At 40.9% G+C, this 24,367-nt stretch overlaps 1 protein-coding gene across 9 annotated transcripts in view; it reads right to left on the reverse strand.

Moving 5' to 3' along the window:
* Positions 1-24,367, reverse strand: part of SIPA1L2 (signal induced proliferation associated 1 like 2) — a 251,297-nt gene that overhangs the window by 58,940 nt on the left and 167,990 nt on the right. For all 9 annotated transcript variants that reach the window (XM_075924753.1, XM_075924747.1, XM_075924746.1 and 6 more), the window contains 2 exons: positions 24,078-24,352; positions 241-498 (listed from right to left, as the gene is read on the reverse strand). In XM_075924753.1, coding sequence (XP_075780868.1) covers positions 241-498; positions 24,078-24,352 — 533 coding nt within the window. The remainder of the gene's footprint in view (positions 1-240; positions 499-24,077; positions 24,353-24,367) is intronic.

Genomic DNA, 24,367 nt, shown 5'->3' on the forward strand with positions numbered 1-24,367 from the left:
CTTGTACACTGTCATTTATCACTAAACCCAGACACCATTTGTTTCAATCAGGATGAACTGTGGTTCACTGGGTTCACTTTGGCACTTAATCTCAAATGTAAATCCCTGTTAAAACCCAACAGATAACTGTATGAATGATCGAAAAAGGTTTTAAAAAAACTCCACACCAAGGCCTAAAAACAGAGTTTGAGAAGTGAAGCATTTAGGAAAATGACAGGAATTAAATGGGGAGTATATTACCTTGCACCATCTGGCAGCTTTCTATCAAAGGAAGTGCTGCGAGGAATGGCTGCCTGAGTCTGCTGGAGAAGCTGCTGGCACTGCAGTCTGTCAGATGTTCCTAGGATTGGAGATGCACGAGAAAGAGGCTGCCCAGCAGGAGTCGGCACCCGATGCCAAGTAGTATTCCTTCTGAAAGGGGTTTTATACTCACATGGGGTGCCTTCGCTGTCAAGTTTATATTCCACCATGGGGATTCGGCAGAGTTCTGAACAACCCCTGCAGGATAAATAAAAATGCTGAAAAATCTTATTGGATGAAAAAAGCCAACTTTCTAACATAAAAGATATGGGTACATTTTTCTTACAAATGCACAAACATCGCCATATAGCATCATCTTTTGCATGGTTCAAGAACACTGCTTATTGGGGAAAAAATAACGCAAACTATTCACTGCTATGTGGAAATCAGTGTTTCAAATGTCCGTCTTTCAACGTGAAAAAGCAATAAAAGATACAGAATCTAAGACATGGATTAAACTTTCAGTATTACACAAAATAACAAATAAAAATATCACAGTCAATCACTCAGAAGTCAAGCAATCCTAACATTAAGATTAAATACTGAACATAGCGGGGAAAAAAATTGGTTGAGGAAAAAAAAAAAAAAAACACCAGAGGACCAAACTTATTGGGGGAGGGGGAGGGGGGAAAGAGGGGGGAAAAAAACCCACAGTCACAGCACCTTTAAATCCCCCCGCCAAACATGGCAGAGGAAAAATGTCCCAAGCAGCCATCCGTCCAAGAAAAACAGAAAATACTGGACATTTTACATGCCCGGTATTTTCTTTCTTTCTTTTTTAAACCAGACAGAGGCCGCAAATAACGGACTGTCCAGGCCAATATTGGATACCTGCCAACCATAATTAAGATTGTAAATTAAGTCTCAATTTTTTTTCTTCATGTTGTATGCATCACACTACAAGTCAAATTATATGACCTCATACAACTTCTCAATTTATACAACATTATAAGAGTTTTAAAATATTTACTGTATAGTTTTCGCTTCAATCTTATATTTTTACATAGTATGTGGTATTATAGATTACTTCTCTATATATGCCAGGCTGTATGTGCTCATATCTATGAAAAGTGTGCACTGATCATACTACAGATTAAATAAACAGAGAAATGGTAAAAATTTGCTTCTATACATATAGGCCTCAGAAGTGTACAGCTAAAATAACTCAAGTTCACTACCTCATCATATGAGTTATTGAATCTAAGAAAGGCTTTGCTGTTTCTTGAAAAGAAAATATATCTTCATCATTGCTGACTAGAGCAAAAACGTATTTCTTAAGGAAATCTAAGATTTATACAAAAACATTCAGTCTGAATCCTGAAAATGCCTATGCACCTGACCAACTTCGTACAAGTGAGTTATGCATACAATTTAATGGGACTACTTATTGTGTAATGACATTCAGGTGCTCAAAACATTTGCAGTACACCAACAAGAAAAACACACACACAACACGTTCATTTTCAGAGTTGTAGCAAGAATATAAAAACAAAAAAAGTATTACCAGATGCTAACTACATTATCCAGGGTTGTTGAAAAATAAATCATGGTATAGCAGTAGCAACTAAATTCTCTGGATGCTCCATCTGCACTGAGCATTTTCCAAACCACGATTGCAGGGGCTGAACAGCACCTTCCCTGCAATTACTGATCCCATCTGCTGTGGCACTGGAATTGAGACCAAAGGAAATGTCTTTCCTGTGGTCTCAATGCTCCCCACTGTTTGTTATGAGGCAGCGAGGAGGAATCACGGTGACTAGAATGCTCAGGGCATGCAAAGGCTGAGGCGGTAGAGGCTGATAAAAGAATAGGTTGAAAGGACTGCTGTAATAAGAGGATCTATAGCCACTTAATTATGCTGAACTATACCCCAGGACTCCTGAATTTCGGCATTTCTTAATGCTGTGCCAGGGATGTTCTGGGTCTGGCTGGAAAACTCAAATCTGCCTCCTCTGTGCCCCTCCTCAAATGTAAATAATAATAAACCACTATCACAGTGAAGAACTTTTTACAAATGGACCTTCCTAGCCTTCTCTGAAGCAATTTCATTGATTAGCTCTTCCCAGTCTACCTGCCTTGCTTTCAAGCTCTGTATAGAAATAACTACCAGATCATGTAATCCTTTCTTGCCTCATGGACATTCTTAGCTATATCTTGATTAATTTTCTCAGTGAAACTCCTTTCATTATCAGCTATAGTTACAAGGAAACAAAAACTATGCAGAACAGTTTCTGTGTTAGGGAAACACACACTTAAAAATCTTTTGTCAATATAACTAAGGAGATCAAAGGCACCTTTATTAACAAATCTGTCAGAGTACATCTACACAGCAACCTTATTTTGAAAGAACTTAGTCTGCATCTACACAGCAGGCAGTTATTTTGAAATAATGTTGAAATACTGTCAAACTGGAGGACTTCTTACTTCAACTCCTATAACCCTCGTTATATGAGAGGTAAGGGAAGTCGGAGGAAGAGTGCTCTATTTCGAAATACTGTAAGTGCTGTGTAGACGCTCCCAATTTCGAAATAAGCTATTTTGAAATAAGCTACGCAATTGACGCAACTCAACGTGCATAGCTTATTTCGAGTTAAACCCTGCTGGGTAGATGTACCCTTAGAAAGTCACATAGAACTTCATCTCATTCTCAGAAATTAGTTTAAATGCACATGGTTAGCTGGTTTGCTAAATTTTAAGCTAGCCTCTAAGTCTTCATTGTTGAAACTGGAAATGTAACCAATTAATAATGTGCATTGTCAATTCAGCCATACGTATGAAGGTACCATCAATTTCGGAACAAGAATGGAAAATTTATATAGCTATTCTGGTGTGCTGAGGAACAACAGTCTTCTAGAAGTGATTTGTATTGTATAATGGACTGTTAAAACAAAATTAAAAACCAAAGAACCCTGAAGGTCTTATAATTATATTAACTTTAAACTGGAGACTTCAGCAACTAGTTAAAATAATGGAAAAATCTGCAACCTGAGAAAGCACAACTGCAAAGTTGGCCAGAAGATGCACTGCAATGGGGACTATGGAAAGTGATCTGTAAAGGATGTTGATGATCAAAGCAAAACAGATGGCATTCCAGGAATGTCCCGAGATAGTTGTACCAAAGTTATGGCCTAACTGGTCTTACATAAACTGGTACGAAGAGATGTGTTATACACAAAGCCTGGAAAATTCCAGACCCAGTTGCAAGAACTGCCGATATGCTATCATGCTCCCTGACTGGCTGGTGACAAAGGGTGACTCATGTTGTTTGGCTGTTTAAATCTTTAAAAGAACAGGTTACCATCTGATTGGGGGGTTTTTTTTTTTAGAGGTATTGGAGTGAACCAAACAGAACAGATAACTATTTAGCTTTCCTAACCTTATCAAAAAGAATCTGTCATATTTCTCTTGGGATCCTATTGATAAATTCAAGCACCACTGCAGTACTGGCCTTAATGGCTTCAAAATTTTCTATCAACACACTATGATTTTTGCAAACAATTCAAGTAAGTCCCAAAACCTAGCACTATGAAGACTGTCTAATTTCTCATTTGAATCTCTCAGAGTGAACACTCCCATCTAAATACAAAATAAATAAATAAATACATAAATAAATAAATCCAAGGAATGAGGCAAAACATTATTCCTGTATCTGACAGAAGGTTTTCTAGCCAATCATGTGGCCCTTTTCCAATAATTTTGCAAGTTCCATCTAGCATGTGACTGCCTCTATATGTTCTTCAAACATATGTGAAGTATACTCTCTCACTGAGGTGAAATACATTCACCAAATCCAATTGTACAGTTCACACAGGAAGATGAGGGACTTGACTGAAAAAGCAAACAAGCAAAACAGAAGAAGGAGGGAAGAGTGGAACCATGCAGCAGCCAAAAATGCTATCTTTAGGTTTACTAGGTGCTTTGACAAAAACCTAAACCCTTAATTCTTGTCTCTTTTTTTGGGTGGGAAGGAAGCTACACACAAAAGGCTTTTTCAAAATTATCAACAAGGTTGTTTTCTACAACGAACAACAACAACAAAACAAAAACAAAAACCACCACCCCAGAAAAATCTGTCAGATCTTTCTTGTCAAAGTCAATATTCTGTCCCACACTTTCAATAATCAAACTGCTTTCAGAGTCCATGTCCATAACAGTAACACTAGCAACAGGCAACTTTCTGTCCTGAATCTGACACTCTGGGACCCACAAGCCTGACAAACTCAAATTAACCTCCTGGCTAAGGAAAGCTCAGAAGCAAGCAGAACTCACCATTCATGGATGATTATCAGGAATATTCTAGAGTGTCTGTGTCTGAGAGTCCATTTGTTCAATAACTCCTCCTAAATGGTAAGAGCTAAGACTCCCAAATTTGGTATGCAGCTTCCTCTTCTCCTAACTTTAAGCAAGGCCAGGGTTTGGTTGGGCCAAGACAACCAGAAGCCCCAGAAAAAGGACAGTTTTCTATAACAGGCAAAGGAAGGGGCTGCTGTTTGGAAGGACATTATATGAGCGTGCCCATTGGGGGGCAGTGAGTCTGCAGAGGAGTGCTATCCTGCAGAGTGTCCACTGGCGACAGCTGTACCACCAAGGGGGAGTGACCAACAGAGCATGGGCTCCTCCATTTTGCTTGGCCACACACTGAATAAGGAGCCCACTGCTGCAAACTCTTCCTTTCACTCCCAGCCCTTAGCCACAGTGCCAGAGGCAGAGAGAAAAATGGTCCTTGGCAGGCTGGGGTGGCCTGGGGAAGAAAGAGAACAGGCCCCTGCCAGGCTGGGGGTCCCTGAGTCCCTTCCTCACCCCTCACTCTCATCTCCTTCCACCTCGCAGCCTCCTGCACCTCCTCCCCACCTCTATCGCCAAAGCCCTGCCCTGAAGGACCCAGGCAATGCCAGGTAAGTCTGCAGTTTTTTATATTTAAAGAAAACATATAGACCACTTGCACTTTTCTGATCTTGCTCATGGACCTGGCACAACTTGCACTTTGGAGCGCCATGCATCTGATGAAGTGGGTTTTTGCCCACAAAAGCTTATGCTCCAACACTTCAGTTAGTCTATAAGGTGCCACAGGACTCCTTGCCGCTTTTGCAGATTCAGACTAACATGGCTACCCCTCTGATACTATGCTGCATATCTAAAAGCACGATATATCACCAAATTAACCCTCTCTCAGTTAAGAATACTTTTACGTTTTGTACAGATTTGAAACTACTTGCTTCAACTGAAGTATATGGCCCGCTAGCTAACCAATGAGTATCTCAGGGGTGGGCAATAATTTTTGGTGGGGGGGCCATTCCAAGATTTTGAAAAGTGGTTAAGGGCCGCATTTTTCTGTAGAGGAGATGTGGGGGTCTAGGATGGAGGTTGGGTGCAGAAGGGTGTACGGGGTAAGGGAATCGGGTGCAGGCGATGGTGTGAGGCCTGAGAGGGATTTTGTGCAAAGAAGGGCATAGTGACCTGGGCTGGGGATTGGGATGTAGGGCTAGGGAAGGAGTGGGGATGCAGGAGAGGATTCTGGCCTGGAGGAGGATTGTGGGAGGAGGTAAGTTTATGGGAGGGAGCTGTGACCTGACATGGGGAGGGGCAATGGGTTTGGAGGGTGACCTGGGGGAGGGAGTTAGGGTGTGGGATGGGCTCAGGTGCTTGAGGCAGGCTTTGGCTGGGAGGCATTTACCTAAGCATCTCCTGGCCAGCAGCTCTGCAGCACCCCCAAGGCAAGCTGGGCTCCCTGCCTGCTGAAACCCCAGAGCATTGCAAATGCAGACTGCTCCTTCCATGTGGCTCTACTCCACGAGTGGGGAGAGGTTTGCACACTGTCCCCACCCCCCAGGCCAATCTCTCAGTTCCTATTGGCTGGTTGTTTCTATTGGGCTGGGGAGATAACATGAAGCATCCTCCTCCCTCCAGATAGAGTCTCACAGACCAGCCCTGCATTTAAAACAGTGGCTGGTGAGTGCCTGAGGGTTCTGAGAGGGGCATATAAGGGACGGATCTGGTGGCTTGTCAGGCCGGATCTGGCCTGCGAGAGAGGTATCTTGCCCACCCCTGGACTATGTGATTCAAGACATTGTTCCTGTAAACAGATTTGTAAACAACCCTATTTCAAATCACTGTCAGATTTAACCAAGCAACTTAAGTTGAATAAGGACACATTGGACTTCACATTCAAAAAAAATAATGAAGTTATCCAACACTGCAATAAACTCTTAACGAGGTAAATATATAGCTTATATCAATGTATTTTTGAACACTGAACTCACAGAAAGAAAAATATGGTATTTGGTTTTTTATGTATTACTTTACAACAACCACCCAGAAAATAAATACTGCATTTACTTCTTGTACTGGGAACATGGTAAATCAACTATTATGTTCCAAGCCCAATACTGACCTGCTATTTTGGATCAAAAAAATTATCTTGTTAACGGCTGAAATTGTGAATAATTTACTGTTAAACATTTAGCTGGGTTGTTAATGCACCTTGTTTGCCACATTTTATTGCATTGTTAGAAAGATATTTGTGGACATTCGTATTTAACAAAAGCATTTGCAACAACTTTTTAAATACAAAGACCAAATCTAAGCCTTATGCTCCTATGAAGATATTTTAAATGATGTAATTTCTATTTCTTTTTTACTGGAGAGTTTCTCCCAATATCATCCAACATATTGTTTTGACAAACAAGCTACAAAAAATCCTCATTCAGTAAGTTAGATGGCAAATATGACCATAAGGGAGTCACTTTCAGAGTCAGTTTCTAGATCTAGACATCAGAAACCAGAACATTTCTTTCCCTTCATAATGGCATATAGGTTAGTACTCAGGCCTCTGAGCTAAATATAGGGACTTAAAAAGCAGCAGCTATGGTCATTTGCAATGTTAAAATATTATTGCAAACATTTTAGTTTAATACACTTATGAAGCAGTGCGCAACAGTACATTATCAGCTTTAAAAACCAGGAATATCGGAAACCTTTCAATAGTTATTCAACCTTCCACATGAAGAGCTTCTAAGATGCTCCCTGAAGGAGCTACATTAGGCTAACATGATACTTAAAAGGTATATGTAAAGCTCTTGAGAACTTCAGAAGCTTTTATATATTATGATTAAGAGTCTGCTGTCTTGACAACTACATGAAAGCCTTGTCTTTTCCAGTTACATTCCACCATCATAATGAGATTGTTACTCAGCATGGCTGTTGTACTTGGGATCCCAATTAAATCGGGTTCTGCAACTAAATCTTATGAAAATACAAGTGTATGATACTCAAAATGCTCAATTTCTAACACCTTAAATTCTCAGAAAGCAAATGGATACACCAGGAATCTCAGCTGATGAACAGTTTGACTTTTCCTTCTGTGCTCTCTTTCATGTGTTTGTATTTCCAGACAAATTACTTCTCTTCAACTGGATTAATTTTTTTCCACTTTAGCAAGCAAACATGCCCACAAATATATTTGAAGGAGCATGTGAAAGGCAGTCATGTGTGGGATGAAACATGCATAACTGTGAAAGGAAGCATTATTCCAATTTTATAGGTGGGAAAACAAAGAATGGAGACATTAACAAACATTCTCAAGGTTGCATGAGGAAGCTCATGGCAGAATTGGGACTGACTCTGTATCTTCCAAATCCCTGCCAAGTGCCTTCACCACAGGGACGTTCCTTGATTCAAAGAAACTGTTGCATACAGGCAGACAGTCATACAATAGCAACGAATAGCCAGTAGGCATATACAGGGATGGCCTAGATGGTACTGGGTCCTGCCATGAGGGCAGGGGACTGGATTTGATGACCTCTCAAGGTCCCTTCCAGTTCTACTATTCTATGACTGGGCCATAAACAGCTTCTAGATTTTATTGATCAACATCCAAATATGACCATTATACAACATTTATGGGGAAGGCAAATGATCAGGAGGATTGAAAAATCCTTGGGGAGGGGAGGGGAAAGGGTGAAGAGAGAGGGAGAGAGAGAGAAATGGAAAGGAAAAAAATACGTCACAGCTGTAAACCTATGAAAAGGGAATGGAATGATGAAGTTAACAATAAGAGGAAGAAGGAGAAAAGTTGGGGAGTGGTATCAGGAAGAAAGATAAATATAGTTCTGAACAAATTAAGTTTAAAATGGCGAGGAACACACAAGTAATGTCAAAGACATCTGGAGATGTAGACTTGGAGAAGGAAGATAGGTCAGAGAGATTTAGGGATCACTCATATAGAGCTAGTGGTTGAAGCCATTTTATACAAATAATTCAATACCAATCAAGTATGAAATGCAAAGTCAGCTACAAAAATCTGCTCTCATATGAACATGAATTTCAAACATTTTAAAGTTCATTTTACTTCTGCTGACATATCAGATCAATTAGACCGTTTTAGCGGAGGGCATAGACTTGGCAAAAGAAAATGCTTAGAAAATTCAGACAAGGTTAATAGAAAAATTACATACAGGTTGTTGACTATTTTCTCTGCTCAGTAATAAATGTACATATCTGATAATGCAGCATACAATTACTGTGCTGGATAAAAACTGGAGGCAAAATGAGGAAACATTCAACTTAAGGGTTAAATGGAAACATATCTAACTTTCAGACCATTGATGCATTAGGAAAATTTGTGTTTCTCGGTTCTCTCCTCAGAATAACTCTGAAATTTTGGATGCAATACATTTTTTGGGGGGAAAAAAGCCTTTTACTTAGAGGTATTAAGTATGCAAAGAGGCATTACGTTTTCAATACAGTAATCAGAAAACATCAAACAAAGAAAAGCAACCACATTACAATTTTCTCCCGAGCCTTAAACATTAATTTTAATGGTTTTGGATTTCACAAACAGGAGGGTTACAGCCTGAAGAGTGGTCATTTATTTTATTTCTCAAGTGTGTCATCCTCAACTGATGAATAATCCTCCTTTTGGGTAACAAGTTTCCTGACCGTGGAGTATAGGTAAAACCACAACAGCAAATTTCTAATTGATATGAACTAAAAATATCTTTTGGATGACAAATCATGGATTTCTAGAATCTAAGTGAGATTAACACAGGGAAGAGGAGGGAACACTGGGGAGCCGGCAGGAGCGTCCAGAGATTCCGCCTCCTTTCTACTTCTCTGCTATGGGAGAGAGGGAGAGGGAGAGGGAGAGGGAGTGTGTGTGTTAAAGACCTTATCTATCATAGGGCCCAAACCAGACCTAGCATAGCTCTAAGCATTTGCCTCCTATTTCAACCAATAGGCTAGATGGGTCTTCCTATATTCTGTGATGGCTTCCCATAATCCAGCTTGCAGCATAATAAGCGGCATGCAGTGGTTCCTCCTATGTGGGACAATACAGACTCCATGAACACAGTGGAAAACTAGGTCAACATGCACAGGTATTGGTCCTTACATATCAAGGTGACAGTCATGTTAGTCTACTCTACCAATTTGTCACACACTTAGAAATTGATATCTTCAACAGGATGTATTTGTGGTCCTATATTTGAATTTTTCTTTGTAGAACTTCATCTATTTTCTGCTTACACAGGAACAAATGATATATCAACTTTGGCCCTAATTCGAAATGGTAGGAAATTCTTTCAAGCCTGAATAAAGTGTGGTGTTTAAGTACAGAAGAAGAAGAAATGTGAGCACTGGGATGGTTAACAGAAAACAGTCTTTGGTTTCTTCCTCACTAATGGATGGAGCAACTGGAACAGCAGAAGAACATGGAGAGAGAGCATAAGGGAATATTTAAAGACCATAAGAAAGAGGTGAGAAAGTGAAAAACAGAAGTGTCTTGAAGTGGAACAAGAAGATGCTTCCAAAAGATACTTCCTAAGTGTTACATATCTTGTCAAGTTACACCTAAGAAGTCTGACAGAATGCAGTATAACATTATCTATACAAATCCATGAAAACGTCAAGCCTCCGTTATATGAAGATACATGTTATCATAAAATACAGAGAAGTCAGAGTAAGGGTATTCAGACAACGTTTCAGAAGAAAAGCCTTCCCCTCCCCCCAAGTATGAATTATCTTGAGCTTTTGTATAAGATATGATTTATATTTAGGATGATTGATAAGTGAGGATTAGGACAAGATTAAAGTCAATATGAAAGTTGGCTTTTTTTCAGAAAGGACACATCAAGTTTAAGATATAAACATTCTTTTGGGGATTTTCAATGGTGCATGGAGTTACTCTCTAAACGTATAATTCTAGGCAATGTAATGGCTCAAACAGAGTGTTAATTTTCAAGAGAAAACAAATCAATAGAGAAGTAATCTTTTGTAAAGGATTTTTGTAAACCATTTAAAGATTATAGAAAAATCGTTATAGCTGCTAATAAACTTTCAGAAGTAGAGCAGAGAGAAACAAATTGTGCAAAGTGAATTCTCAGCTGACTGCAGGTTGGTTGTGCAAAGTAAAACTTTTTTTTTTTTTTTTTTTTAAACACTGACTCTGGATACAGGCAGTCCCCGAGTTACGCAGATCGGACTTATGTCGGATCCGCAGTTACGAACGGGGATTTCTCGCCCCGGAGGACTGGAGCGGCGGGACGCCTGGTCCCGCCGCCCGCCTCCTCCGGGGCGAGAAAAGCTGCTCCCCGTCTCCCTGGTCTGCTGGGGGAGCCAGCAGACCAGGGAGCTGGGGAGCAAAGCGGCGGAGGACCCGGGGCCGGACCCGCGGCCACTTCCAGCTGATCTGGAAGCGGCCGCGGGTCCGGCCCTGGGTCCTCTGCCGCTTTGCTCCCCATCTCCCTCGTCTGCAGACCAGGGAGACGCTGAGCAAAGCCGCTGAGGACCCGGCCGGACCCGCGGCCGCTTCCAGCTGATCTGGAAGCGCCGCGGTCCGGCCCGGGTCCTCCGCCGCTTTGCTTCGCGTCTCCCTGGTCTGCTGGGGGGGGGGACGCAGCTAGTGCCCCCCCCAGCAGACCAGGGAGACGTGGAGCAAAGCCGGGGGCCTGTGGTAGAGCAGGTGGGGCGCTGCCGGTTGGTCCCGCAGCACCACTCCTTGGCGCTACTGGACCAACCCGGCAGCACCCCAGCTGCTCTGCCCCAGGCGTCCTGATTCAGCCGCTGCTGATCAGTTTCAGCAGCGGCTGAATCAGGACACCTGGGGCAGAGCAGCTGGGGTGCTGCTGGGTTGGTCCAGTAGCGCCGAGGAGCGGCCGCACTACTGGACCAACTCAGCAGCACCCGAGCTGCTCTGCCCCAGGCGTCCCCAAGTCAGCCGCTGCTGAAACTGACCAGCGGCTGACTACAGGAAGCCCGAGGCAGAGTTGCTCTGCCCTGGGCTTCCTGGAATCAGCTGCTGATCAGTTTCAGCAGCAGCTGACTTGAGGACGCCTGGGGTTCTTATGTTGAATCTGTAAGTAAGTGGAACTGGTGTCCAGATTCAGCCGCTGTTGAAACTGATCAGTTTCAGCAGCGGCTGAATCTGGATGCCAGTTCCGACTTACATACAGATTCAACTTAAGAACAAACCTGCAGTCCCTATCTTGTACGTAACCCGGGGACTGCCTGTACTTTCTCCACCAAAACAGAATTTCATACTGCTATAAAAAGCAGCCAAGAAATACACAAGCCAGGGACTAAACAAAACATTCACCTATCTTTCTATAATGTTGATTCTAAATTCCTATAAAGCACTTTGAAAATTTATCACACAACAATTTTTCCACTGATGCAAGCAGGAATAACTCCATTTTAATTACGAGACGCTACGGATGCAAGTGCTGCTACAAAATAATAGGACAATCAACCATTTAGACAGAAACTTACAGAAATAAAGACACAAAAAACATATCAGTTTTCTCTCTTCTCTCTCCTCTCCCCTCCGTTTACTAACCATACAAAACCAAGTTGCTGAAGTTGAACAGACTGATTTTTAATACAGAGTAAGACTGCCATTTATAAGCTTCATTACATGGTTAGTAACATAATGGAACCAACGACATACACAATTTCTTGAACTTGACCATTATTATTAGTTCAATAAAAAGGATGAAACAAGGGTGTTTCATTTAACAAGAATCAATTGCAGAAGCAATTAAATGACTGCTAGGGAAGCGGTTCATTAAACAAACTAGGCCTCTAATGCATTACTGCATACCTTACCTTCAGCAATTCGCACACTATTTGCAGCTGCAAGAAGTTTCAGTACGGGTCATTTGCTTTTAGTAATCATTTCACCCTGTAAGCATATTGTGTTTATTTACTGGAAAAAAAATAGATCCTTTGAAATAAAGGCTCATTTCCAAGGGAAGTAATTTGTGTTAATTCTTTTAAGTACGGTTATTAAAACAAGTAAAATACTGGTATTACAAGATAACATGCTAATAGCACATAACGCTCTTTCAAAATGTAACAATGGACACTTCAAATTGAGCTGAATTCCAAGTTGCAAGATACAGAACAAAAACTATTAAGTTCTCATTCAAATTACGTAATTCTCTCTCCCAGAATTGAGGCACATCAAGAAGTTTGTTAGTTAGAGGAGAAAAAAAAATCGAAGTCCAAATCAATAACTTAAGTATTTCTTCCTCTAGTTTACAGGAACAGAGAAAGGTTTTGGAAAAAAAAATGTGGAAAACTTAGTTAGGCACAATAGCATAAGTTATTTCTTTCACTGGAATATATACCTTTATAAAATGCATTTTCTTTTTGATATAGCTATGTTCCTTTGTGATACACCTTGCCTACTCATTTCAATGCAGAAATGTCCAAAAAGGCATCAAAATAAGGGAGTTCTAACTTTTGCAACAAGCAGTTATGAATGGTGTGGAGAAAATGAATGAAGAAGTGTTATTTACCTTTTCACATAACACAAGAATTAGAGGTCATGCAATGAAATTAATATGCAGCAGGTTTATCTCTAATAGAAGGAAGCACTTCTCCACAGAGTGCACAGGCAGTCTGTGGAACACATTGTGGGGCATGTTGTAAAGGCCAAAAGTATAACTGGGTTAAAAAAAGAATTAGCTAAGTTCATGGAAGACAAATCCATCAATCGCTATTAGCCAAGATGGTTAGAGACACAACCTCATAGCTCCTAAACTGCTGACATCCAGAAGCTGGAAATGGATGACAACATGGGTCATTACATAATTGTCTGGTTCTGTTCATTCCCTCTGAAGAATCTAGTATTGGCCATCACCAGAAGACAGGATACTTGGGTAGAGGGACCCTTGATCTGAACAAGTATGGTCATCATTATGTTTTGCATTTCCTTAGGATTAATATCCTTCTGTTGCTTCTGAACAGTCTAATACACTCAAATTACAGTCTCAGATACTTTTACACATTTCAGTCTCATAGCACTGGCCAAACTCCATTTAAACCATTGGTGTTTTCAAGCTCAATTTGTATAAACAAAATTGCCAGTTAAAATTTGACAGTTTCCCATTTTTCTGCTTTAACATTCAGCGTAGTCAGTCAAGCTCAACGGTCACTAGGATGAGATAACAAATTACTAATAGCCTAAAGGATTGATCTTAAAGAAATAATTCTCCCTGATCTTAAACCCTAGGGACTCTCAGATTGACAAAAAAAAAAAAAAAAAAAAGAGGAGGAGGGAGAGAGAGAGAATGAATTATTACATAATAATTGGCTCAGAGCTTTAGAAAGAAGTTTTTAAAGAAAAAAACTCAACCTTGTAAGAATCTCAGCAGGGTTTGATGATACACCCAAGAAAGTTCAGAAACAGCCACAAAACTCTAACACAACAAATATTTCAAAATTGTCAGCAGCTGAGTACAGCAACAACAGCAGCTATAAATCCTCAAAGTCACTCGAAGCTGATAACTTGCTCACAGACCAGTCACTGGAAACTACTTCTGCTGAAACCTTTCTGGCACAGTGGCTGCTCTTATGCTTCTATTACTCATCCATCTGAATGCTGTTTGTTTTCAATTTACTTTTTTTCAGGATTTTAAGCCACCATTCCATAGCAGTTATGGAAGCTCACAGTTTAAAATGCATGTAGAACTAGAAGGAAGTACTCTATTTGGCTTGGCTGATCAAAACATGTGGTATAATCACTGAGCATTATTGTGAATGTTAAGGAATGCAAGTTAGAATTCAGTTCATTATTTTACTATGAAAAACAGCATAGTTCCAACCAATGCTATGACAACATTGGGCCCCACTCACAACAGTATTACAAATAGGGTATTACAATAGGTATTTCAAAATAGCAGTGGTGTGGACACTCCATTGCTGCTATTTTGAAATAACTACTCCTCAGAGTCAAAGTATACTCCCCAGTGCTTCCTGGGGCTCTAAATCGAGGTAGTGCGCCCACATTAAGGCAGCCTGCCTTGGACTAATTCTGAGGTTTCCCTGATAGAGGCAGCAAGGTGGGAGGGAGGGGGAGGAGGAGGAGGAAAGTGACTAGTCGACTAGCCTGTTGAGTATCCGATAAGCATTTGCTTATCGGATAGTCAACTAGTCCTTCACATCCCTATCCAGAACCTGACTCCAGCAAGAGGCCAGTGCTAATAAGCATCCCCTGTCCCCAAAAGGAAGTCCTTACTCCTCTTTATTCCTAAAACTCAGCAGTCAACAGCTTTAAGTGAAAACTGCTCCCTTTCAAGCCAGGGAAGAATCCGTTTATTGTCTGATTAACTAGAAAAAGTTTTAATAAAATGCTAGGTGGCTGTTCTATGAAACAATGCAGTTTTATTAGCTAAGATTAAACATATATTCTTCTCATTTAGAGCCAAATTCTTAATTGTGCTCTGATTCTAGGTAGAAATGGAGCAGTTAATGAATGCCAATGGCTTATTGATAGCTAATCTCAGATAAATTTAAGTTACATCTAGTGATAGAATTGAAATCCTCTGATTCTCTTGGTATTTAATTATGCATTCATAGAATGTCATTTAAACTACAGTGCTTTCATTAGAAATGAGAATAAAGTACAAAAAAGAAAAATAGGCCCGCCACAAGTCCAAGGTAACTTGTGTTTTCTGCAGTATACAGAAACTTCATAAAATAAATTATCATGCACTGGAAGAAAACATTTTGATCATTTATAGCCATCTGAGTGGGAAAGTTACTTCTCTCCAGTGAGCAAAATCTCATGACATAACAGTAGGTTAAATGAAGTATCGCCAAAAAAAAAAAAAGTATGAAATCTCTCTGCTTCTTCACTATCCTTCCTCTAGACATGTGTAGTCCCCTTACTAAAGGGGCCTCTGTTTTATTCTAAAAAGACCCTGTGTGCTACAATCCAGACTACAATTCCTATGAGCCCTTGGAACAAAAGAGGTAGGAGGGACTCTTGTGAGAGAGAGGAGGCTCTCTCCATGTGCTTGAAGAAGAGGCCTAGCAGTCTGGGACTCTGCCTTGCAGTTTGGAACCAAAGGGGGAGCCAGGCTGCTGCCAAGGACATTGACCCAGTGCAGGGGCTGTTGGAGTGCAGCTACTACATGCCTGTTGGAACTGGGAGTTAGCAGACTGCTTCCTATAGGCACAGCATGAGGCAGTAAGTTTGGGCCTTGCTGGAAGAGTGCTGCCTGAGACAGAGCTGCTGTTTAGCCTGGACCAAATTCTCACTACAGCTGCAACATCAGCGCGCCAAGCAAGTGTCTGGGACTGAGTCTAAGGGTGTGTCTAGACTACAGAGTTTTGTCGACAAAAGTGGACTTTTGTCGAAAAAACTATACCTGCGTCTACACTACCGCTGAGTTCTGTCGACATAACATCGACAGAACTCAGCAGTTTTGTCGACGCTGGTAAACCTCATTTTACGAGGCATAACGCCTTTTGTCAACAGAGTTCTGTCGACAGAAGTTGTTATTGCATCTAGGGTTGTGTCTAGACTACAGGGTTTTGCCGACAAAGCAGCTTGCTTTGTCGACAGAACTGAATGTAGTCTAGACGCTCTTTGTCGACAGAAGCTTTGTCGACAGTATCTGTCAACAAAACTTCTGTCGACAAAAGCCTGTAGTCTAGACGTACCCTAAGGATGTGCACACTCTGGGATGGAGTAACTGTTGTCTAGCTATATAAGCTTCAGTTATTGTTATGTGTTTTGTAAATGCTATTCCTTGCTAATCTGTTAATCCCTGTTTAGTTAAGTAAAGATGGTTTATTTTAAAGTATTCTATTAGATGTATATGATTTGTAGTTGTTCTGGAATTAGATCCAGCTTTATGTTGGAATAAGTATATTCCTGGAGGCTCTCAAGGCACCAGTGTGTGTACAAAGCCAGCCAGGTGGAGGCACCGCCACTTTTACATTCATTGCCAGCAAGGGACTGCAGCAAGGGGGTGGATAGGGCTTTCCCCAGCTAAACACCATCACCACTGGGGTACTCAGGATCTTTTTTGGGTTAAAACACCAGGCACCCAGGCACATCTGTGAGTGTGACCTGCTCCCCAGTAACCCAGGGAGGAAAAAGGGGGTTACACATGCAAAACATGAATGAAGCAAAGGTTTGATTATGCCTTGCAATCGAAATAAACTCTCAATGGCAAAAGTATTTTGACTACTCCTTGCGGGCTTAAACAAGGAGTAGTCCTACGGCACCTTAAAGATTAACAGATTTATTTGGGCATAAGCTTTTGTGGGTAAAAATCATTTCAACAATGCACTGGAGTGGACATTACAGAGACGGATAAATATATGTACCACTATATCAAAATAAGAGAGTTGCTCATTAAGTCTAGGACCAGCGCTAACCAGAACAATTCTGTGAGGCTCACTCCCAGTAGGGGAGATGTGAATATCAAGTGAGGGGAAACTGTCTTTGTAGTGAGATGATAATTCTAAATCCTTATTCAGTCCTAATTTGATTGCGTTAAATTTACCAATGAATTGCAGCTCTGCTCTCTCTCTTTGGAGTTGGGTTTTGAATTTTTACGTGGAAGGATAGCTACTTTTACATCCATTACTGTGTGTTCAGGGAGGTTAAAGTGCTCTCTGACTGGTGTTTGTATGTTACCTTTCTTTAAGTCTTACATTTGTGTCCATTTATCCTTTGGTGCAGAGATTGTGTGGTTTGGCCAATATACATAGCAAAGGCGTATTGCTGGCTCGGTTTATGTAAACTACTTTTACCACAATGCTACTTCTGAGAAAGACTTAACAATAAAAATATCACCCTACGTGCAGAGAATGCACCTCTCAACTTGTGCTCAGTGGCATATATCTGAGACATCTCCACACGAACACTTTGTTGCATTTATAGTTTATACAGGCTGACCAAGCCAAGATACTGGACTCTGTGGCCATTACTCTCGAACTGGATCCACCTATGCCACATTTTGATAAATGCTATCTCTTTACATCTTTTGGTGGGACAGGTTTAAGTTTCTCCAGGCCCAGGCTCAGCGAGAAATCCACAAAATGCACAATCAGTGGTGCGAGAAGAAAGCTGAAGAGGTGCAACACTATACTGACTTAAATAACTCAAGGGAGTTCTTCAGCTCTATCAAGTCAGTCTTTGGTCCTTCCAAGTCTGGCTTTGCCCCCTTGTTGTCTGCAGACCAAACCACACTGATTAGAGATAAGGCTGGCATTAATAACCGATGGAAAGAGTATTTCAGTCAGCTCCTGAATCGTCCATCATCAGTCAGAACTGGAACAGATTCCTCAGAAGGCAACCCTCAAGACCTGGAAGATCCTCCATTTATTGACCAAGTTAGAAAGGCCATCAGACAGATGAGTTGCGGCAAGGCATCCGGCAAGGATGGAATTCCAGCAGAATTGTACAAGGCATTTATGAGGAGTCACTTAAGGTTTTTCATAATGTCTTGACCTGTATTTGGGAAGAGGAAGAAATGCCATCTGACTCTGTGATGCTGTGATAGTTGCTCTGTACAAGAATAAGGGTGCAAGAGCCGACTGCGGGAACTACAGAGGTATCTTGCTGCTTTCTGTTGCCGGGAAAATCTTTGCCCACATCATCCTGAGCAGGCTGATTTCGACAATTTCAGAAGTGAGTCTCCCTGAGACACAATGTGGTTTCTGCCCTAATCACAGTACTGTTGATATGATCTTTGTAATAAGACAGGTGCAAGAGAAGTGCTTTGAGCAGAATACGAACCTCTACTCTGTCTTCATTGATCTGACGAAGGATTTGACATGGTTAACAGACATGCATTGTAGATCATCCTCAGGAAGCTGGGTTTCCCAACGAAGTTCATCTCACTCATCAAGCTGTTTCATGATGACATGACAGGAGAGGTACTCTCGGATGGTGTGCCATCTGAGAAATTCAACATCTCAAATAGCGTGAAGCAGGGCTGCGTACTCGCCCTGGTGCTTTTTAACCTGTTCTTCACTCAAGTCCTCATGCATGCTGTCAAAGTCTTAGATCTTGGTATTTACATCAGATACCATTTGGATGGTTCACTGTTTGATTTGAGACGCCTTACTGCAAAGACCAAGATACTGGAAAGGCTTATCACCGACGCGCTGTTTGCTGATGACTGTGCCCTTATGGCACACCAAGAGGACCACCTGCAGACCATAATTGACAGATTATCTGAAGCAGCTAAACTATTCGGTCTCACATTTAGCCTCGGAAAGACAGAAGTCCTTTTCCAGCCTGCACCAAACAGTGCTCCTCCACAGCCATGTATCACTATTGATGGTAAACAACTGAAGATAGTGGACAGCTTTAAGTACCTAGGCAGCGCAATATTAAGTGATGGATCCCTTGACAGAGATTACAGCGAGGATCCAGAAAGCCAATCAGACACTTGGGAGATTGCGTATTAAAGTTCTTCAACACAAAGATATTCACCTGTCAACTAAACTCAAGGTATATAATACCGTGATCATCACCTCTCTCCTGTATGGCTGTGAAACATGGACCCTGTACCGTAGGCACATCAAGCGGATGGAGCAGTTCCACATGCGGTCCCTATGATCAATCATGTGAGTACGCTGGCAGGACCAAATTACTAACCAAGAAGAGCTTGATAGAGCTAGTTCCACAAGCATAGAAGCCAAGATCCTCCAGACCCAGCTTCGATGGTCTGGCCATGCTCTCAGCATGGACGAAAGCAGGATCCCGAGGCAGCTGTTCTACGGGGAGCTGGTATGTGGTAGTCACAAACAGGGACACCCGAGGAAGAGGTATAAGGATAACCTGAAGACCAACTTGCAGTGGACAGGCCTTCAACCTAGACAGTTTGAACTAGCTGCTGCACACAGAACTAATTGGCGTTCCCTTATGAGAAAAGCAGTGACAAAGTTTGAGCACGACCACCGCCAATGCCTCACAGCTGTACGTGAAAGACGACACGGAGCTGCGATCTCTCCTATCCTGACAACCGGTGTCCAATGCCCTATTTTTAGCCGCATGTGTGCTTCAACCTTTGGGCTCCGGAGACACGTGTCTCCACAAATGAAATGCACAACATGTCTTCCTCGGCTCCCGAGAGACAACCAACATCATCTTTTGGTGGGGCCTGTTTCTTATGTAGTATAAATATTTACACCCCTAAATTAAAAAAAATCTGCTAGTGGCCCCTCAGGTGAAGCTAAGACCAAGTCATGCACACGTACATCTGAATCTGCTAAATGATTCTTTCCAGGGATCGCAACATTTATTGAATCTGATTAATTTCATCCCCCTCCAATGACTTCTACTGAAAGAAAATGAGATTTAAAAAAAACACAAACAAAACAAACAAAAAAACATTCTAGGTCCAGAAACCAAATCTGGCTGTTGAACTTGTCACATAAGCAGACTGCTGAAAAAAGATGACTAAATTTGGATGAGCCAAAACTGTAAACAGGGTATGAAAAATATTCTCCCCACAGGAGAATTATTGATACTACTACAACATCAAGGTTTAGAGGAACATCCTGAGGGCAGTAGTCAAAACAGTTTAACGGATCAGGTCCTAAAAGTAAAGCTGAACCATCCTGAAGTGCAAGAATCAGGATTTGTAGATTTGCATCTTTATTGTGGATTAGACTTCGGGGGATAGTTCTAGAAGAGATTAACACACCTGAACTTCTGACACCCTACAAACTGGTTCAGCCACTTTACTTCCAGTAACAATCTTGTGCCTATTACATTTTTGAAAACTATGAATAATTTTAAATAACCTATTTGGAATTCAGGACGAGTTAGGACATTCCAAATAGCTCTAATTACATGGTTGGTGAAAAAAGTACCCAGGCAATTTCTAAACAATTATCGAACTCCTTAAAGATGATAATTATTTCACTGTCTAAAAAAAATCTTCTGCTCAATATCATGCTAAAAAGTACCATGCTATTATTACCAAAACACTTGTGAAGAACATCCAAGAAACCAAGCACAGTGTCGTTAATTAAGAAGCATGATTGCTGACAAAAAAAAAATCAGTTACTTCATGACAACTCCTAGGGGAATTGGAATTGTCCTATATTATCTGAGATTCCAGTTCCATGCATGCCCTCCAAATAGACATAACCTAAGTGTTGAGGCTCAACAAGGATGCAGTTAGTTCAAAATTCCTACACACAGTCTTCTCAAATCATCTAAGCCCAGGTATCTTTGGGAGAGACACTGGCTCCTACTGAAATGCATGAGCATATTGTCATGGACTACATCTTCATTTGAGCTGGGGAAGTGTGATCCCCAGTTTCCGCAGGCGCACACAACTCCAGCTCCACTTGAGCCAGAAACCAAAAATAGTGTGGCTAGGGTAGCACAAGCAACAGTTCAGGCTAGCTGTCCAAGTATGTACTCAGGGGGTCTAGGTGGGTACGTACTCTCGGTGGCTAGTCCTACCCACCACCTAAGCTGCTATTTTTAGAAGAGCTAGCATGCATATGTCTACCTGAGCCGAGAATTGTGCATCCTGACTCAAATGCCGACATACTTCAACGGGGTCAACCAAAAGGAAGTTTAAGCAAGCATGCTACATTTCTCTGGCTAATTTAAAATGCTCATTCATAGGCCTCTCTCAGAAATTTTTCACCCCCCCAGTCTCCCTCCAAAAAACATTAATTCTCAGAAGAGGCTTTGTCTTGCGCTGCATGTATGCCTAAGACGATGGTGGCCCACAGGAATTATTTAATTTTCCCACCAGAAGCTACTGTTATGCCTGCAATACTGGGCATTCCACAAAAAACAAAAGGAAATAGAGGATAGAGGCCCATATTGTACACTCATGGTCCTTGAGAAAAATCCTTGCGGAAAGTATCCCTCTCATTTCTGCTTATTCTAAGAGAAATTAAAACCAGAGAACTTTTTTTTTAAACCTGCCTTGAATAGTTTACTTGGGTTACTTTTTTTCCAAGGAGCCTGGAAGAGAAAGAGGAGATAACATGGAGTAAACAGAATTAGACAAAACTAAATAATCTCATTCATTGCCCTTTGGGTGGGAAGGAAGGAGAAGGAGAAAGATGTACAGGGGCCTAGCAAACTGATTGTACATTATTTCTAAGAACACATCTATGCTCCCTGCTGCAAGGAGTAGCCTACCTTGGAACTCTAGCACAAGGAGCATTTCACCCCTGGAGGTTATTTCCAGGTTTCCTCCCAAGGGTGGATCCTGGAAATCATTCAAATCACGTACCTGTAGATGCCTTTGGTGTACTGCCAGGTCCTTAAGATCACATATTAAACATTTAAGGGAGATAAGCAGAGTGCCCTTGAATTGTTGCATTTAAATGTATCAATAGCAAATTAGATAAGTCATCTAAACTGCAGATGTAGGTGAAGAGATGCTAAAAAAATGTTATTGATGGTGTAGGTGGTCCTTTCCTGTCTGTTCTGTTTCTATTATTGATTTTGGGAAAGAACAGGTTCTCAGACATTTCTGAATATTAGGTATCTCAAATTGTTCCTAAAAATCATTAATCTTGGGACTTTTCACTTTAGTGGGATCAGAGTTGGACAACGTGACCAGAAAAAGCAGGAGTGAAGATTCCCATTTCTTTTGTAATTTTATTTTTCATTGCATGTTTTATTTTTCCACTTTAATAAAGCATTCATGCTTTAACCATTTTATGGCTAGAACGTAAATTGAAAAATAATCTTCAAATTATTTTTAAGTAGTGATTAATTACCTAGTTCTGAAAGATGTGAAGAAAATTTTGTTCCTCTAGGAGATGCTTTGAAGCTTCTTTCCAGTTCAGTGGCAGGCAGCTAGAAGTCTAACTTATAGTCTCAGAGGGGTAGCCATGTAAGTCTGTGAATCTGCATGATGCATCAGCCAAAGTGATTCTGACCCACGAAAGCGTATATCTGTTAGTCTTTAAGGTGCCAGAGAACTCCTCATTCTCCTAATTATAGATACATTGAGCATGGCCCATGCTCTGTTATACTGGATTTTGACTCAGTGTTTTAACTTAAAAATTTATCAGATGATGTAAAAACTGTCCAAAAGCAATACATGATTCTACGAAGCACTATCAAATATACATTTCATCGTAATATCATAGATCAGTTCATTACACTCATACTTTGTAAACAGCTTGGGAATATGCATACCAGACAGTGAAACTTCATATTCAGAAGCAGATGGAGAAAAAAAGCTGAGCTAAGCATAAAGAGAATGATTTAACTGCAAATTATATGCAAGCAGGGAGAACAGTAGAGTGTGTGTGTGACACACACACTTTTCTTCCAAAAGTCTCAGAGGGGTAGCTATGTTAGTCTATCTACAAAAACAACAAGGAGTCCTGTGGCACCTTAGAGACTAACAGATTTATTAGGTCATAAGCTTTCAAGGGTAAAGCCCACTTCAAGGCACCCAAAACTTGGAGGCACAGATTAGGGCAGGGAAGAGAACTTTTTGCATAATTCATCCAGCCATTGTCTTCTTGCAGAACAAAACACACCAGCATTTGTGCATAGCTTGCCAATAATTCCACACTGTTGTTGATGAAAAATTGTATGGCTAATTTTCATGCCAAGAGCAGCATGCCTATTTTTTCCTTTGTTAAATTAAAAAAACACAAATAATTCAATTTACTGAAGCACACTTCTAATTCAGACTCATTAACCAAGCTCCCTGGTGTATAAGTAAAGCGAGTGAAGTAAAATCACATTTCTATGAATTTTTTATTCTAAGTTGCCAGCCAATGTATTTTCTTTTATATTCAAATGGTGGCAGCAAGGCAAAAATCTTGTGGCTATAAACAGCACCCTAAATCAAGGAGAGGTAATTGTAGGCACTGCACCTTACCCACAGAAAGAATGATACAGTCATCTTTTATTGTGTTATTTTCCCTAGCATGCCCCCCATTCATTTCAAGTTACACCAAGATTTTAGTTTTAACTAATGATACCACTGATGTGATTCAACAGTTAATGTGAATGACTTAAAGCAAAATATTTACAGAGAATGGGAAAGAAGCTGTAGCTTAGTCCATGTACATCTCTCATCCAATATTTCTCATTAAAATAAAGCTCTCTTATCTTAATAGTTAGAAGTCAAAGAAACCTCAAAGGAAATAAGGGTATGTATTTCAGGCAAGGATTCCCAATTTGCAAAACTAATATTCAAATATAATAAAGCTGTCTCCCACGGAAGAGAAATCACGACCAATTTTTAAGAGTTCAGGCATGCTGCACTTCAGTTTACTTCCCATCCTTTCAAGCTTTATAAAGTCAATTTCCCATTAAATTGCTTACAGGATCACATTTTATCTTCTATTACAAGGTAATAGCTCTTTTTTTTCTGAATTGCTTTAAAGGATATAAACCCATTATCACCAAATATGAGAAAATATCCATTTCCTAAGGGCCTTTACCAAAGGCAGCACTTGTTAAAAGCCAATAAGTACCAGCAAGGAAAAGACAGTTGGAAATATCACATTAAGGACTTGCTCATTACCTTCTAGGTGATCCATCCTCATGCGGCTGAATAATCACCACCTTTACTGTCACCGACGTGCGTAAAAGGTCAATCATTTGTTCATGAGTCAAGGTCGCCACAGCCACTTTACAGATCTCAACTAGACGGCTTCCTTGCCTTAGGCCTGCCTTCCATGCAAAACCAAATGGCTCCACATCCGCTACTATTCCTTCGAAGTTAACGTGAAATCCAAGCTGGCCCAACCCATTCCTCCGCAGGGTCATTTCTGTTGTTTCACATCCTCTGGTGACTATCTAAAGAAGTATCAG

This window comes from Pelodiscus sinensis, chromosome 3 (assembly GCF_049634645.1).
Source record: "Pelodiscus sinensis isolate JC-2024 chromosome 3, ASM4963464v1, whole genome shotgun sequence".
NCBI lineage: Eukaryota > Metazoa > Chordata > Testudines > Trionychidae > Pelodiscus > Pelodiscus sinensis.